Genomic DNA, 19,083 nt, shown 5'->3' with positions numbered 1-19,083 from the left:
ATCTGTATTACAGCTTTATTTAAACACCATTTTATATTTTGTAACCTTACATAATTGGTGAGTCAGTGATAACTTATTTGACCTATAAGATGAATATAGGAAAGTTAGAAAATTTAAATCATGAGTTCAACCTTAGTTTTATATAAGCTAGAATATTTTATTAGCATTAATTTTAAATAATAAAACCTGGAGAAGACATATAGTTGATTTAAAGAAATATTCATTCATTAGTTTGCCCAAATTCATCCACTTACCAGAAATATTTCATAAACCTTTTTTAAAAATACTTTATAAACCTTATATTCATAATCATTAAATCATATTTAAAAGCTCCTCTTTTATCTTAAAACCTTTCTGCTTATAACCATAATAGCAAAGGCTATTATTTAAATTCGCTCGTCCACATTTTATGCAAAAGCAGCACAAATAGTTTATTGGCTTTTTTCTCTTAGCCATTTTGGATATTCATTTGCACCAGATAGTCCTAGATTGCACATATGACAAAATTATTTTTTTCTGAATTCATCTTTAAAAATTTTCAAGTGAGAGGAAAAAGAGAAATAGGAAAAAAGGTGAGCTAGAGCCAGCCTTATACCATTAAAAGATAAATTGAGGCATATTAAAAATTTTGACTTTGAGCAAAAATGGGTTGAAATCTGGCAGCAGCAAATGGGAAGTGGTCAGGAACAGCCCACCAGCGGGAGCCAGGGGAAGACTTTGTAGAGAAGAGGCAGAGGCCAAGCAAGGCGATCACTCGGCGGGCTGCGGCTTCCGCGGGCGCCCTCTTTGGGAAGCCTGGTGGGTGGCTGGGGCCCGAGGGTTTGCGGTCGCAGCTCTCAGCCCCGGGGCGCTACAGGCCTAGGCTTTGGTTTGCCTACAGAGGCTGCTAAGGCATTAAAGCCCCTGTCTGATGGGCCTCCTCGGTTACTGAGTTTGATACTACTACCGTGAAAGTACCCCTGGAAAAGGCTGATTGCCTTCCTCTTCACGGAGAAGAGAAAGTTGAAATGTTAGCCACACAGTGAAAAAGCCCTTAAGAATGACATGAAAGGTGAGTGGTCTACCTAAACAAAGTGGTCTCTTTTAGACGAAGGACACAGAGGCTCTCCCCTTGAGGGTTTGTCTGCTGTTTTTCTGTTGGTGTGTTCTTCTAAGGCGCCTCTCCAGTGAAAGTCCTGTTCATTTCAAAGTTCCCCAGAGCGGCCACTACGATTCCGGGCTGCAGCTGCGCCAGCAGGTAGCACAAGTCCGTCCGCTGACAGCCCCATGGAAAGCCGCCTGATGCTCTATCAAACGCAAACCACTCCATGTCTGCCTCGGGCTTTAACCCTAACGTTAGACCGCCTGACTGCTAACCTGAGAAACGTGGGGTTAGAAGGCAACGTGGGTGGACAGAAGGTCTCTCCCCAAGCCGACTTCTCATACACAAAGACTGAGGAAAGTTTTCACCGACAATAGAAGATGGTGGGCGGGCAGGCACAAGATAGGAGATGGGACTTAAAGCCAAATTCACCAGAGGACTCCGAAGTCTGATCAGATTCCCCAAACCCCAGGAGACAATAAGCATGACATCGGGGTCAAAGAGATCATCAGAATGCGGATGCACTGCAAAATCCATGTAATCAGGGACAGGGGGCCTCAAGAGGCCTCAGATATGTACATTACTGCCAAACGGAAGGTCCTAATTCACTGCAGCGAGGGTGTAGGTCAAACCTCAGCAGACTCCAAATTGTCCTAGCTCCGTCAGCCTAAGACCACTGTCTTAGTCCATTCAGGCTGCTGCAACAAAAATACCACAGATCAGCTAGCTTATAAACAGTGGAAATTTATTTCACATAGTTCTGGAGGCTGGGAAGTTGAAGATCAAGGTGCCGGGAAGATTCGGTGTCTGATGAGGGCCCACTCCCTGGTTCATAGGCAGCCAACTTCTCACTGTGTCTCCACATGGCAGAAAGGGCAAGGGAGTCCTCTGGGGTCTCTTTTATAAAGGCACTAATCCTATTTATGAGGGCTTCACCTTCCTGACCTAATCACATCCCAAAGGCCCCACCTCTAACACCATCACTTTGTGACATGCAGGGCACATCTGATTCCAAGGTGCTCCTGCAACTGCCCTGTGACAGTACAGGATAATGGAGCCATGAAGGTACAGTAATGAAAACCTCTGATACTGCCAGGTACCGGGAAAATCACTAAAGTGGCACGGAGCCCAAGTATGCAACTTGGCCTTATTATCAAGGTCACATTCACCAAATTGTTAATATCCTTGCATTCCCAAAAGACCCCGGGTTCCAGAAACAACAACAGTCATCCATAAAGAAAAAGTATGTGAACTACAAGCTACAGAGAGCTTTCTTTTTTATATTGGTTGACTTTAGCATTACGGTAAAAATAAATTCTGAAGTCACTTTCAGCATCATGTAGACATAAAGAATTGACATTGAATCTCTATATGTCACCTATTTTATAAGTGGCACCTAGGGAGCACTGTGGCATAAGAAGAAATACATGCTTAATTCACTTTTTATTTGATTTCTATGGTAAACAAACTGGGAGGAAAAAAGTTTCTATGAATTCTCTGCTATATGATGTATAGATGTTATATTGTTCTAAGTACAATTATTTATTAAAGTGTGTTTTCATATTTGAATATAATGATTCAAGATACCATCAGCCTAATGATTTAGGGAAAAGGGGAATCATCACAGTGTCTATTGAGATTTGCTCTATCAAGAGAATTTATGCAAAAGTGTTATTTAAAATGTATGCCTTATGACAGCTTCCCAATATGTTATAGTATTTAGTATGCTAAAATATGCATAAGGGGAAAATTTTAACATCTTTAAGTAATACACGCTCAATTACTTTCCATTATAAAAATGAATCGACACATACACATCTTATTTTAGTGGCAAATTAAAGGCATGAAACACTAATAAAATTAACAGGAGATGATACAGAAAATTAGAAGAGTATGAGCACAATCACATAGTTCTACTTCCAAAGTTACAAAAGGATGACAGTAGCATGAGAGAGTGATAGCAGATTTTCTGTTCTTTTTCTCCTTGATAGAAACATTTTCTTGTTTCTTGTTGGTTTTTTTTGCTGGGAAAGATGCACCAACATCTGCTGCCAATCTCCCTTTTTCTTCTTTTCCTCCCCAAAGCCCCTGTCCATAGTTGTATATCCCAGTTGTAGGTCCTTCTAAGGCCCTCTACGTGAGCTGCTGCCACAGCATGGCTACTGACAGACAAGTGTTGTGGTTCCGTGCCCAGGAACTGAACCTGGGCTGCTATAGCCAAATGCGCCAAACTTTAACCACTAGGCCATCAGGGCTGGCTCAGAAACACTTTCTCAAACAACAAAGACTTAAGAGTTAAGATTTTATATTCTCATAAACTTCAAACTAACTTTTATAAAAACAGATTACCACGAAGTCTGGAATAAACAAGCTAGACCTGATTTTTATATATGGTATAATGAAAAAGGGAACAACTGAATTAACTATCTTGTTCAAACACACACATCATCTGTCTAAGACATTTTCAGATAACCAATCATTCAGGTTTGCAGAATATCAAATGCATTTTTCTAAATGTCACAAAAAAGCTGAGCAGAGTTTCTCCCAGGACACTCTAACTTTAGAATGTTTCCGTCGAGATAGATTAAGCTGTTTGTGGGAAAGGAGAGCAGAAATATGTTACCTTAAAGTTAAAGGAAAGGTCAGCATAAAGTCTGATGAATGTCAAGAACGCAATATAGAACAAAAAAGAATATGCTGTGCAAAGAAATTATAAGAAGAAAACACATATAGCAGCAATTTAAAATCTGTTTCTTTCAAAATGAACTATTTGATGATTCTTTATGTTCTTTGTCAAAATAATAACTAATTTCTCACAAAACAGCACTAGTATAATTTTGCTTTATTTTAAAAAAAAATCTTTAAGCTAGCTGGCTACAAAACACCTTAAAGAATTTGAGGGAAATAATTTTAATCTTTACTCACATCACTCTAGTATACTGTTAGTGAAAAGAGACTTTTTTAACATTTTACTTTCGTATAACTAATTATATATAACAGAACTAGCTCTGCATTCAATCTTGAATATCTAAAAGACACACAGCCGAGAGGAAAATAACGTGGAAAGCAAAATCAGCACGCGTGCTTTAAAAATTAGTATGTTTCAAAGCAAAGAGTTTTACAGAATAACAACTTATTTGCATTGTTGAAAATCAGTTTTATTCCTAAAGTAGGAACAGTATAAAGCTACACTTGCAAGAACATTCAGATAATCAGAAGAAAGCTGCTAAGTACAGTACTGATTTAACAACAAGAGATTGGTCTTCTGTGTATTACCCAGCACCATCACTTTCTCTCTTAAAACAACCAAAACTAGAATGACATGCACAGCTATTTATTTTTTGTTGATTTTCACAGGTGAGCCTTTGATGTTAAGCTTGTCCACAAAGACAGTGGATCCTCTTCCATGTTCAATGGCTGGACTTTGATGAGGTTTCTCCCTGAGAAATATACACATGAACGTTAATACCATTTTTAAAATGGTCAATGGTTTCTAAATTAATACACACTTGTTAAAAATGAATATAACTTAAGGAGAGTTTTATCTTCAAATTTCCTTAACAGCTTTGAAAAGCATATGGCAGACGACTTCTCTCAACCTTTAAGAGAGCAACAGCTGCCTTCCCGAGGCACAGTGAGCTCCTTCAGTTTAACCTCACTGTCCAACATGGTGCTGCTAGCCAGCCATCACTTACATTTAAATTAATTAAAGTGAAACAAAAAGTGTTAAATTCAGTTCCTCGGTTGCATCGGCCACATTTCAAGCGTGATTCAACAGCCAGCGTGGCTAGTGGCTACCAGATTGAACAGTACAGATACACAACATTTTCATCTTCGCACAAAATCGTTTCAGAAAGTTCTGCTGGATGGTGCTAGTTTACAGAAAATGCCATTGATACAGCCCCAGATTTATGGATCATCTATAAAGAGCATGTTTTCTCTAATTGGGAGCTGGATTCCATAGTCAAACTTAGCACTGTTAGATTTTTATCAATAAACTTTTCAAAGTGAGACAAATATCTAAAATTAATACGGAAGCAAGTTTTCTACAGAAAATATTTGGGCTCTAAATTCCTAAACAAGTATTTTTAAATAAAAGACACTAACATGAAATTCTGCACAAGGGTTGATTGGCTTGACACCACTTGCCCTCCGCTGGCGCTGTGAAGCCTCGCGCCTTCTGCAGCAGCCCGCCACTCTTTGCAGCCCAGAGCACATTTCTGTTTCAGGGCCTGCTGAGGCCAATCTCCATTACCACGCACCGCCCCCCCCGCCGACCCCATTTCTCTCTCTCGTGTAATTAGGAGTTAGCCATTTTTTCAATTTTTTCCTTAGAGAACCAAATTAAATTGTAACTCTACAATATATACTAAATATATAAAAATCTCTGTAATCTTTAAGATGTGATTTCAGCACATTTATATTTCACAGCTATTCCAAAAGGTAATTCCAAAGGAGGCTAAAGTTTTTGCAAAACTCTTCCAAAATATCTAATATCTAATACAGATGTTACATATGATACAAGTCCCTAAAAATGCATTTACCATTAAATGCTAAATTTTGACTCGCTAGGGAAGTTTTGTTAATGCCTTTCAAATACAGCCTCTTTCTCCTTATCATATCTCTGGAAAATAACATCTTTACCATGTATGACTCCCACTCTATCCCGATTAAAATCTGTTTCACAAGAATAACTACATTATAGCACATTACTTTTCCTTAGGAGGATTTTAGCCCCTATCTTGTAAAGCATAATTTGCTAGTGAGTTACTAATCATACAGCCCTAAAATATTATTGGTTTTCAGATACAAATTTAAATTTGTGTGGAATACTCAGATATAATGTAAAATTATTACATCTTTCACAAAAGATATTGTTGCTACAAACAACTTAGATGTTAACCAAAACTTCCTGATAACAGAGGTAAAATTACTAACTTTTCTTCTAGTTCTTCTTTAAAAAAACACAGATTATTTTAAAAATGACTTTACCTTCTTTTAAGCTCTTGGGATCTTGAATTCTCATGACCAACACTGCGCATCCTAGTGTTTTCTAGATTGCGCCATTGTCCCCCTGGTTTGTACTTCAAAATCTCATTTTGCCACTCATCATCAAATGCGTGAGCATCACCTACATTAAATATCAAAGTAAAGGGGTAAGTACTACAGTATCAACTGTCAGTAACTGCCTCTCTCCCTACACATTTCCTTCTAGCCTGTGTTTCCATCAGCCTAACCTAAAGATAGAGGCAGGAAACTGCTTCATATATAAAGGCTTTGACTCAGGGTAGTACTTACTTTTCTGTTTGTTCCTCTCCTATTCCTATTGTTAATTTGGTTATTGATGATCCGGTTTTTCACGCACCTGCCTGGATATCATATTATTCTACCCAATGGACCCCTGGACCCAATTACACTAAGACACAGTCTTTCTTCCTGGGTCATCTCATAGTTATCATGCTTTCCTCTGCACCTGGGCCCTCCTCCTATGACCAGCACTTCCTATCAGGCTCACCGTTTTCCCTCATAATTTGGCCTCAGAAGCGTCTGTTGTCCATTTCCTGAGATAGGTTACTTATCTCGATTGTCAATCTGTGTTGTTAGGGAGTATCTAACTTCCATAACAACAACAACTGGCAAATGACAGTACGTTTTCTTTCAGATTGCCTTTATAATAATGTTGCTTCACTAAATTTTTCTTCAACATGTTAACTATTGTGAAGTACTAGGTATATATTTAAATACGACAAAATTACAAAGGTTAAAATTAAAGAAAAGTTAAGTTATTGTGGCTTCCATCTTATTGTACAAGAATAATTTTTTTTTTAAAGATTGGCACCTGAGCTAACAACTATTGCCAATCTTCTTTCCTTTTTTTTCTTTTTCTCCCCAAATCCCCCCAGTACACAGTTATATATTCTAGCTGTGGGTTCTTCTACTTGTGGCACGTGGGATGCTGCCTCAGCATGGCCTGATGAGCAGTGCCATGTCCACACCCAGGATCCGAACCAGTGAAACCCTGGGCCGCCGAAGCAGAGCACCTGAACTTAACCACTCAGCTACAGGGCTGGACCCCACATAAGAATAATTTTATCAAATTCCAACCTTAAGAGAATTTCTTTTTCTAAAATGATACAAAACATTTTTATTCAAAATACTTTCTGAAAACAGGAGATGACTATAACTTAAAAATTATAATGAGAGGATAGGACAGTGGAAGGACTTAAATGCATTGAAGAATAAATACAAAATCTGGAAAATGGAAGTATTTACATTGATATATACATGATCCATTATCTAACAATACCAGAAATTAAAATCTTATCCATGCAAAAGCCTAAGTGCCAACAATACATAATGGCTTCAATAAATTACGACCTGTTCATGATAAAACTTTCAGGTACCATTTAGAACGTTTTTGAAAAATAACATCATAGGTGACTGTTCACAATTATAATGGTGAATTAAAATAAGCACAATATAAATTATATAGATAGTAAAATACTAATTTTGAGGGGCTGGCCCCGTGGCAGAGTGGTTAAGTTCGCGTGCTGCGCTGCAGGCGGCCCAGTGTTTCGTTGGTTCGAATCCTGGGCGCGGACATGGCACTGCTCATCAAACCACACTGAGGCAGCGTCCCACACGCCACAACTAGAAGGACCCACAATGAAGAATATACAACTATGTACCGGGGGGCTTTGGGGAGAAAAAGGAAAAAATAAAATCTTTAAAAAAAATACTAATTTTGAAAAAAAAAAGTGTGTTTACATATACATAAAACTATTAGGAAGGAATACACTTAAACATTAATAGTAGTTATTTGGGGTTGGGATTATGGACATTTTTAATTTTCTTCTTTATACTTTTCAAATATACTTCTTTGATAAACAGAAATATTTAAAAACTCATTTTGCCTGCTGGTAATTTTACTAAATAACAATTCAAAAGATTCCATTTTCCAAGTATGAAACAAAAAGTAAATTATATTCAATATTACCAAAAGTCACTATAAAAAACAGATCTACTATGGAACAATAAACCTCAATTTTATTACTTTGATAAGGTATTCCCTCCATATATTATTCATAAACTACCTCAAAATGACACCTTATGAAATGTTTCTACAAAAAATATTCATCAAGCTCTACTAGCACAGCTGCTGTTTTAACTTTAAGAGGAAGACTGCTATTTTCTGCAGCAACTTACTTTCATTCATATTGATAAATTCTTGATTGACCTCTTCATCTCCAGTCTTGTTGTTCTTTGACTTTTTAATGACGTGAGCTCTGTCACGGAGATGATGACCAACGGCCATTTTTTCTAGTCCACTGTCAGAATCTCTCAGTGCTCTCCTAGTTTCCTTTATCTGTAAAAATAAAGAAAATAAAAATTAGCTGTTATTTATATATATATATAGAATGGACATAATTTTAAAATCCTCAGGGCCTGTTTATCCATAGAGGTAAGACCATAAGTCTATTGCTTTAAAAATAATGAATACAGAGTTCCACTGCCAACTTGCAGTAAAAATGTGGGCATAGTTCTTTGATATTTCCTGAGCTGCTTAAAATTAAAACGGACAAATAGAACCAATACAATTTAACCTTTTTCCAAATTGTCATCAAATATTACAACAAAGAATACCTTAACTATACAAAACTTGTTAGTGCCTTCAACGTTGTCCTTGATAACGTAATAGATGGCTGTACATGCTACCAGCATTCTTACAAGTAAGGGCAACTAATTACCCAGAAGTCATGTTGATGGCTTGAATTTCATGGCTACCACCTACCAACTCTGGGGGTCATTAGAATATTTATGATAGCCAAAGACTATCAACACGACTTGCTGTGGGACATCTCCAATTATACGGTTTACATTTAAGCTGCATGTCACTTACAGCAAGGTAAAACGTCTGAGAGGAATTAGCTGTACTACAGTAAGAACAGCATTAAAGGGTGAATCTTTTTTTTTTTAAAAGATTGGCACCTGAGCTAACATCTGTTGCTAATCTTCATCTTTTGTTTTTTTCCCTTCTTCTCCTCCTCAAAATCCCCCCAGTACATAGCTGTATATTCTAGTTGTGAGTGCCTCTGGTTGTGGCACGTGGCATGCCGCCTCAGCATGGCCTGATGAGCAGTGCCATGTCCGTGCCCAGGATCCGAACCCTCCAAACCCTGGGCCGCTGAAGCAGAGTGCTTGAACTTAACCAGTCAGCCACAGGGCAGGCCCCCTAAAAGGTGAATCTTTATACGTAAGAATAAAAAATGAACTATTCACACACATTAGACAGGCAAATCTAATTTTTTTTTTTTTTACTATAAGTACTCAAAGGGAAGTGGAGAAATGGGAACTCTTATACCAGAGTTTGTGGGAGCCAACCTTTTCAATCACTGTGTGACAGTAACTTGGTAATTTCTAGATAAAGATGAAGATACACACCTCCTACAACTCAACAATACCTTTCTAGACCCTTTGCACAAAGAGACATTTATAAAGATGAAGAAGTGAAAAATAAGAAACACTTAAATATCTATCGATAGAAAAATAGATAAATAACTGTGGTATATTCATACTTTGGATTTTGGATACTATATAGAAGTTAAAATAAAGAAACCAGAGCTACACATCAACTTGAATAAATCTCAGAAGCCTATTACTGGGCAAAGTCAAGCTGCAGAGGACATATGCAACATGAAACCATTTATATAAGTTTAGGAACCTGTACAATAATTCATTATATTGTTCATGCTGCATACATAAGTAATAAAATTATAAAAACATGCATGAAAATAATACATTTTGGATATAAGAAAATGGTTCTCTTTGGAAAGGGAGAAGGGACCACGGAAGAGGGCATTGGACGCTCTAACTGCATCTGTAACATTTCTGCTTAAAAAGAAAACAAAACAAGAGACAACTTAAATAGAGAAAAATGTTATGATTTGACTAACCTGGGTTGAAGGAATATAGGTATCATTCTCTAGATCCTTTCTGTACACTTCAAATATTTCATAAGTTAAAATTCATTTACACATGGGAAATTAATAGAAGCAGCCTTAACTAAATTGAAGTCAGGAATGCCTGTAGGGGGCACTCCCACAGCCTACCTCAACCACTCCAAAGAGGAACAGACAGGCGCTTGCTTCTCCCACAGGAAGTACAACTACATTACTACTGAAGAAAGACTCCTCTCTTGACCAGCACAGCCCAGCCAATGAGAAACAGTGCAGCTCAGCCAATGAGAAGCACTGAAGCCCAGCCAATGAGAAACGCCACAGCTCAGCCAATGAGAAGCCAGTTGCTGTCCTGAACTTTACTTTCCCCCAATGGACTTTTGTTTAGAACAGCTCCTCCCTATTCCCCCCTTTTCTCAATAAAAGCAAGGTCCTCTCCTTTGTTTTCTGGATTTGCCTATGGTTCACTATAGTATGCCCATGCCAAATTGCAATTCTTTTGGCTATTTCTGAATAAATTGATTTTGAGGGTAAAATAGGCGAATTTGCTTTTTAAGTTGACAACTTCGAACATAAATTAAAAGCAGAGATCTATTTCATGAAACAAAGACTTCTTTTAGTGTTTACTTACCTTGTCAACATGTAGAGGTAATCAATATCAATAGATACTTAGATAAAAAAGGCAGAATGGGAGGAGGACAAAAAATGTCGCAAACTAAGTAAATACGGTTAGCTTTAATGCTTTTCTCAGTGACGTCTCCCCGCCGCCCTGTACCACATAAAATTTTAATAATTAACATTATAAAGTTCCAAGAATGCTTAGAAGATACTTACTCCTCCTGGAGCCCTCCGAGTTTGAGTCGAGGCCTGGAAAACCTTTGCTGGTTCATCTCCCACTTTGGAATAAGTCATAACTGAGGAAGAACTAAATGAATGTCCATTTGGATCCATGGAAAGGTGACCCTAGAGATAAAAACATATATATATATAAATTGTAAATCTAGAGGATTTACTCAAATATGAAGAATTAATGTCAGAGGATTCAAATAAGCAACATCGGCTAGAAGTTCTACTAAGGATACTATACTATCAGTATGGTGTATCCAAATGGCACCCGCAGGAAGGTCCTAACCTCCTTTCATTTTAGGTACCAACTCCCACTCTCCTTGTGAGGAATAATAACAAGGGATTCACTTAGAGATCCTTAAGTCTTTGGGATCAAAGACTTGTGGCTTAGGGGGGCCGGCCCTGTGGTGGAATGGTTAAGTTCACGCTCTTGGCTTTGGCGGCTAGGGGTTTGCTGGTTCTGATCCTGGGCGCGGACATGGTACTGCTCATCAGGCCATGCTGAGGTCGCATCCCACACAGCAGAACCAGAAGGATCTACAACTAAAATACACAACTATGTACTGGGGGGCTTTGGGGAGAAGAAGGAAAAATAAAAAATAAAAATAATAAAATCTTAAAAAGAAAAAAAAGACTTGTGGCTTAGATTTAAATATAGATGCTGAGCCCTGAAACCTGTGATGCTTTTATAGTCAGTGGTGGACCCTTGTGTGCAATTTTGTCAACACTGCACCAATTAGCCACATACCACGAAGTTTTATACCTCCTGTGGGTACCTCATTGCTACATTACTAAAGTCATTTATAATGCCCTAGATTGGGACACTCTGAAATGATCCTCAGATTCCAAACTGGATGACTAAAATGATATAGGTCTTCATAGAAAATCAAGTTATTATAACGTTACTATTATGAGTAGAAAGTAAGACTATTAGTACTAGTTTATAGGTATTTAGACTGTATGGATCTATTCCAGTGCCTAAACATCATTCTTGAAATTTCTGTTTTCAGAGTATTTTTTTTTAAACACTAAAACTTAATTTTTTAGATGCTACAAATCCTTTAAGTAGACAGGTTATAAATAATAAAAATATCTAAATTCAAATAAAATGTTCATTTATAATAGTGACCTTCAGCACAACAAATGTTTTTGAGGTTTACTTTTTTCTACTTTTCAAACTTAATTAATGCTATCCTGTATGTTGTGAAATCAATTTGGTGGGTTGTGACCAGGATTTTTAAAATATGAAATAAAAAAGAAAATATCAGCACATATTGTAAATAGTACGAGTGCTTTCTCATGTGACTTTGTCTCCGGTATTTTTATCAAGTGCACAGCTATTTTGTACTGAAAATATCAGCACACATCGTAAATAGTATGATCATCTTCTCATGTAGCTTTGTTTCAGATATATTTATCAAGTACACAGTTATTTTGTACTGAGTCATGATCTAAGATATATTTTTCAACCACGGTGGATCGTGGTTAAAAAAATGTTTGAAAGTCACTATAGGGTACCAATAACTGAAAACAATGTTTTGCTCATCATTTTTTTAGTACTTACAAAGTTTCTTTGTACTTCTTGCATACTGTTTCTCATATTTAACATCATTCGGTCCATTGCCTGGAAAGGGTTGACACCTGTATGCTACAGGATATTAAGAAGTATGTTATTAACTATAAGTACAACACAAAAGAAGCAAATCAACCTTCTAAAAACATCGGAAACAATTTCTTCCCAATTTGTGCAGTGGGATCTCATACAGTAACCAACCAGCCAAAGATAATTTAAGGACTTATACAATGAAAGCGATTGGTTAAAGAAAAAATTGAAGCATAGACAAAATCCCAAACAGTCAACATATAAAAGTAACACTATAAAAACATGCATAAATACATGTGTATATATACACACATACATACATGCATGAACATATAAACACATATGTCATTTCTCATCTTTCTCAAAACGTAATTTGGTTAAAATTTAAATACTGAGAGGTGCATTCTGGGCTGGGATAGCTCTGACATAGAATAGTACACATTTTTCCTACTTCCCTTTCAATACCCCTTTATGCAAACAAATAAAACTTGGGTATAAGATGCCACTGTCATCTCTACCAGCACCACATGGCTGACAAGCTGCTTCTGGAGTGCCAGCCCTCCTTTTCATCACAGTACGGTCCAAGTGATAGAAGTCACTTCCCTCTACTATTAGGCTTTCCATTTACTGCCTACCACGTAAGGCTCAGTCAGGCATATCCTTGAAGCACAAGGTATGCTCCTTTAGAAGAACAGTTAAGGATTCCTCTAGAATAGTGGTTTCTCAACCAAGAGCAATTTTGACTCTCCAGGGACATCTGGCAATAATTATACTCAGTTTTGTTTGTCACAACTGAAGAGGATTATATGACTGGCATCTAGTAAGTACAGGCCAGGGATGCTGCTAAACATCCTACAATGCATAGGACAGCCCCCAAGAATGAGAATTGTCTGACCCAAAATGTCAGTAGTGTTGAGGCTGAGAAATCCTGTTCTAGAAAAATCTGCTATTGATTTTAGGTTTTATCACTGGAACACTCACCAGAAAATAAAAAGTGAAGCACACATTCTAATGTGTCAACCACTGCATCCTCTACTACTATAAAAGAGAGGGAGTGTCTGGTTCAAGGAACTCCTTCACTCCAGCAGGAGGAGTCCTGAATCCTGAAAGGCACTGTGGTTCAATGTCCATATTTCAGCCCTTCTGAAGGTTCTGCTGTGTGCCAAGCTGGGACTCAATAAAGAATTACCAAAGGCCTGTTTGTGTTTCTGCCTTCTACTGGGTTTTTAGTGCTGATAATGATGGGAAATAGATGGGAAAACCAAATTTAGGACCTGCACTTAACATATTAGGGAACAACAAAGGCACAGTTAGGAAATATTGATATGTCTCTGGGTACACAAAGGACTGAAGTAGAATTAATCTGCATTTTAGAAATTCAACACAATTTAGAAAATATTCTAAATGTTTTGTTTCAACACTAGGTTGAGAATCAGGGCTGTATAAGAGATACAATTCATGAGATGGAAGGGCTAGCCCAAGGAAGGGGTGTGGAGGGAGGGGGAGGGGAGGAGGGGGAGGAGGGGGAGAGGGAGGAGGAGGAAGAGGAGGGAGGGGAGAAGGGGGATGAGCAGGGAGGGGAGGAGGGGGAGGAGGAGGGAGGGGAGGAGGGGGAGGAGGAGGGAGGGGAGGAGGGGGAGGAGGAGGGAGGGGAGGAGGGGGAGGAGGAGGGAGGGGAGGAGGGGGAGGAGGAGGGAGGGGAGGAGGGGGAGGAGGAGGAGGAGATCAGATGTTTGGGTATACTCTGCCCTCTTCTCACTCACTACCAAATCACCATCAAAAGATGTATCTGTACTTGCTCTGAGGCGGCCCACCACCTTGGAGTGACAAACAGTGGGGGTACAAATTAGAGCTGAGATTCCAGTGGGCTCGTAAGGCCTTCAGGAGCTTTGTACACATGCTCTTCTCTCTGCCTAGAATGTTTTCTCCTGACTCTCAGCATAGTCAGTTTCTTCTCATCATTCAATTATCACCTCCTTAGAAAGGCCTCTTCTGGCCACCTGCCTAAACTAATCTCTGCTTCATCTCCCACCTGCCACTATATCATTACCCTGCTTCATCTCCTTCGGCGTACTTTGACTATCTGAAATTATTTTGTTGTTTGCTGTGTTTTCCCACTCTATAAAAATAACCCCTGAAAGCAGGGTTATCCTCTCTGTCTTATTCACTACTCTATTCCCAATACATATAAAATAATTCCCGGCATATAGGAGGGCTCAATAAATATTTGCTGAATGAATGGACAAATTATCTGTAGCTCAGCTCAGACTCATATATACAACTGTTTACCAGATAAATCCACCTGGAAAGCACACAGACACCTCAAATGCAAACACCTAAAACTGAAATGATCCTTTTGACCATCCCTGCCCTCATATTTGTACTGCATCAATGCTCTATTCCTTAGCTCAGTGGCATTCCCATCCACCTAATTCCTCCTGCCAGAAATACGGCATAATACTTTCCTTCTCCCTCTCTACTGCTCCTTCAGCACAATCAACCACCAAGTTCTATCCATTCACCTCTTTAACTCTCTCTCAAATGAAATGATTTCTCTTTATTTCCACAACCATTATCCAAGTAAAGGCCATCACTAATACTTCCCAGAATGCTTTAACAGCCCCTGGCCTCCCTGCCTCCACTGTGCTCCCTTCTAATCTCTCTCCCCTGTGGGCACAATGATCTTTCAAAAATGAGAATCTGATTCTATTGTAACTTTGATGAAAATTCATCAACTGCTTCCCCTACTCTTAAGATAATGTCCACAGTCCTTACCAGGGCCAAAAGAAGTCCCTGGTTACCTCTCCATCCTCATCTGTATCTACTCTCCAACTCATACTCTAGGATAAGTCATCCTCAACATCTTTAGGCAAGTCACCTTGCCTCCAGGTCTTTGCACATGCTGTTTCCTCTGTGTTGAGCACTTTTCTTTTCCCCTCCCTGCACTTCCTGGCTAATTCCTATTAATCCACAAGGTTCAGGAAGTTTTCTCTGGTTGACCTCCAACCCACGCCTCCAAAGGTCTAGGTTACATGCTTTTTTCTATCTGTGCTCCCACAGCATGCTGAACTTCCCGGGCATTTTAATGATAACTCTGTGCTATAACTGCTTTCTTTCTTCGTCATTCATCCCTCTAAAAACTCTGGTCGGGAAGGACAAATGTTATATGTCAAACTTCAGGGAGACAAATGGTTGAAGTCTAGGACAAGAGAATAAAAAGAAACTTTTTCATGAGAGTGTAGATGCATCCACAGGAAATGTTCCAAAGTCACACTATTCTCTGCTACTCCTCAGATGGCTTTTAAGTGTATTAGAAACTAGCATCACAGAAAACAGGACTAAAGCCCAAGAAATAGGTGGGAGAAAAGATGGTTGCAGAACAGCTGTACCCGGACATGGGAAAGGAAAAGTAACGGAACAAACTGGCCACAGAGTCCCAGGGAAAGCAGCCAAGCTGAGCTTTTCCGCACGCGCATGTCTGCCCGCAGGTCGGTGCTATGACGCCTTGGGGAAGGTCATCATAAATACGTGGAAGTCTCCCCTTTCAACACAACTATGGGGATCCTTTTTGTAAATCGAATGTTCATCTATTACACTGTACTTTCTTTTTGAAGACTGATTTTATATATGTTGATATGACTTACTGCAAAAAACACATGCCTAAATCCTCTAAGATAAATTTCATACATAAAACTGGTTTTCAGTACAAATACTAAAAAGCCATTATGGACGTGAGACTGCATGCCAATTCAGTTTGCATGAGTTAATGAAAAAGAAATATTCGTCAGAAAATACTGCTAAAATGGTTTGTGTCTCATGATACGAACCATACCACCAAAACTGCCAAAAGGCACAAGAGAACTCATTGCCTAGGAAAAAAAAAATACAATTAACTTTGGTTATGACATTTAATGATAATCCCTGAAAAAGAGAGAAATGCACTGCATAATCACATAGTTCAGAGCTAACAAAATTACAGAACCTTCTAATCCAAAAGAACTCAATATACATTTTTAAAATTATCTGCTTATAATTCATTGTAGAGTCTGACAGAAGCCTGGCAGGCAAACAGGGAGGTCATACGTCAATTTTAAATATGACTACTGTAGTATTTATTAAAGGCAGCTGAAAGAAAAAGTATTTGCTATGGATTAAGACAAACATTTCTCAGAGGAAATGCAAATTCACACCAAAATTAATTAAAACATAAGGTACAATGATTAAGATTATATCATTTCTTTTGCTCAACTATTCTATATTTTTAAAAAGTATAGAATATATATTTTATATAACAAATCAGTTAATCTTTTAATAAATTTTTAATAAATCAGTTAATCTTGCCTATAAGCAATTAAAAGTAAAAATTATCTACATTAATAACATTTCAAAAGATTAGCAGAGATATTGGGCAAAAAAAATGTAATGAAAACCTCCTGCAAACTAATTTATGGAATAAGAAACAGAGACTTCAGAAAGGATCACACACAGAGATTTAGAAATAGAGTCTTTGATAGGCAAAAGAATGTTACGTATACTGGAATAATCAAAATTAACACTTCACAAATAGTATTCCTCAATAGGTGCAGATGAATAAAAAAATTTTTAGACACATATTTGCAAAATTAAAAACTTTCATTACTTGGAAGTTTCAAATGTTGAAAATAAATTTTGAATTTCTGGGTAAAAGGTATATATAAAGTTTTACCATCATTCAGTGATCGATAATTTTCTCCCAGTATAAGTTTTGTTGAAAAATAGAGAAAACTTTGTTTATACTAAATTTTATAATAAATTATATCAGATATAATTTATCAGATTTTTATTTTATTTAAATTTGATTAATCTTAAATTATTTGTTTAAATTTATCAATAAATTGTATCACAGTTATACTGCGTATGTAGAACAGTAATCTCCAAAGTGTCCTGGCCGCACCAGCAAAAGCCCTCTCTCTATTTCTTTTCACTGAAAGGAAAGGCAGGTTCTAGACTGACTCTAGCACCATCACTCAATCTGAATGTCAGATGGTCACGTCATATCTTGAATTATAAATTGTCTAGTTAAATAAATTTACAGATTAAATTATATAGTTTTAAACAAAACTAATCCTCCCAAAGTGGACAACTGGCTTAAAAATATCCCCACAAAGAAATCACAAGCTGAAGAAAATGCTACTAGTATAAACACAAGAAAAGAGCATAGCTGATGCTTCTCCTACGTGTAGTAGCAGTCTGTTTTCCCTCATACTATGGCTGATAAAGATGACAAATGTCAAGGATGAGCCAAAAATAAAGCAAAAAATTATTAAGGTGTCAATTTGAAAAACAGATTTTTTTTTGGAGGAAGATTAGCCCTGAGCTAACATCCGTGCCCATCTTCCTCTACTTTATGTGTGGGACGCCTGCCTCAGCCATGGCCTGACAAATGGTGTGTAGGTCCGCACCCGGGATCCGGTGCTGAACCCCAGGCCGCTGAAGCGAATGTATGAATTTAATCACTGCACCACCAGGCTGGCCCCTTGAAAGACAGATTTTTATCCACTGTGCTTAAAACCATCAGCATAATGGCTCACTGCTTAATCACAACACTTATCTTAAAACGTATTACTTCATAAAAAGAAAGAAAAGCTCTGTATAAATTTTTATTAAAAGTTCAAATAGACTAGGACAGCCAGCAGGCTCAAAAAGCCTACTGTTTTGGCTATGCTTTTTTCAGACGTAGCAGTGGTCTTTTCCATCTTCTGCAGTCAGTTTCTAATTTTCATTCCTACCTTCACATCTAGTTATAAACCACTGACTTAGAAAAGTCAGGTTGGGATAGACGTCTTCTGTTGCTATTGCTGTTTGTTTTTGTTTTCTCTTAATTAATTATTGTTTGCTATTACATAGGTCTTTCATGCTCAGACATAAACATGTCAAAGGTATCACATCCTAGGGAAAAAAAGGAGAGCCACATCTCACCAGTATAAATTACAAATGTACAGAAAAAAGGTGAGTTTTGCTTAAGAGAGAGGCTGCATGTTCCTTTGAAAACCTGCTATAACTGGATGAAATTTCTATATCTTAATTTGAATTGAATTGAATTTATTGGCAAAGGATTTTCATAGTTTGAACAAGAAAAAAATGCACTGGTGTGAGCTTTCTAAGATAGTTGCTACAATATGATGTAATTAAAGAAAAATGTATACTAAGTGATTTTAGATGAGAGGCAAGTAAACACTACCAGCAGTATTTACTATCCAAAGAGCTATAAAACTTCAAGGTTTTATGAAATGGGTTGATCTAAATCTGATATAGCAAAAATTATCATTTATTTTTACTTAATAGGTAGATAAGTACTGCAGTTTTTCTTGGGAAAATGTTTAAAGCAATGATTTTTAAAGATTTTATTTTTTTTCCTTTTTCTCCCCAAAGCCCCCCAGTACATAATTGTATATTCTTCGTTGCAGGTCCTTCTAGTTGTGGCATGTGGGACGCCGCCTCAGTGTGGTCTGATGAGCAGTGCCATGTCCACACCCAGGATTCGAACCAACGAAACACTGGGCCGCCTGCAGCGGAGCGCATGCACTTAACCACTTGGCCACAGGGCCAGTCCCCTA

General features: G+C 37.8%; 1 protein-coding gene across 5 annotated transcripts in view; it reads right to left on the bottom strand.

The window, feature by feature from the left end:
• Positions 1-4,217: 4,217 nt before the first annotated feature.
• The window catches only part of MLF1 (myeloid leukemia factor 1), a 43,628-nt gene continuing 28,762 nt past the window's right edge, over positions 4,218-19,083 (bottom strand). For 2 of the 5 annotated variants that reach the window (XM_023623205.2, XM_070243174.1), the window contains 6 exons: positions 16,315-16,356; positions 12,449-12,532; positions 10,873-11,001; positions 8,288-8,447; positions 6,074-6,212; positions 4,218-4,521 (listed from right to left, as the gene is read on the bottom strand). In XM_023623205.2, coding sequence (XP_023478973.2) covers positions 4,416-4,521; positions 6,074-6,212; positions 8,288-8,447; positions 10,873-11,001; positions 12,449-12,532; positions 16,315-16,356 — 660 coding nt within the window. In that variant the 3' untranslated portion in view covers positions 4,218-4,415. The remainder of the gene's footprint in view (positions 4,522-6,073; positions 6,213-8,287; positions 8,448-10,872; positions 11,002-12,448; positions 12,533-16,314; positions 16,357-19,083) is intronic. The other 3 variants (XM_023623206.2, XM_070243175.1, XM_070243176.1) reach the window with 2 other exon arrangements.

Source organism: Equus caballus, chromosome 19 (assembly GCF_041296265.1).
Source record: "Equus caballus isolate H_3958 breed thoroughbred chromosome 19, TB-T2T, whole genome shotgun sequence".
Classification (NCBI taxonomy): domain Eukaryota; kingdom Metazoa; phylum Chordata; class Mammalia; order Perissodactyla; family Equidae; genus Equus; species Equus caballus.
This window is presented reverse-complemented; position numbering and strand designations above follow the sequence as displayed.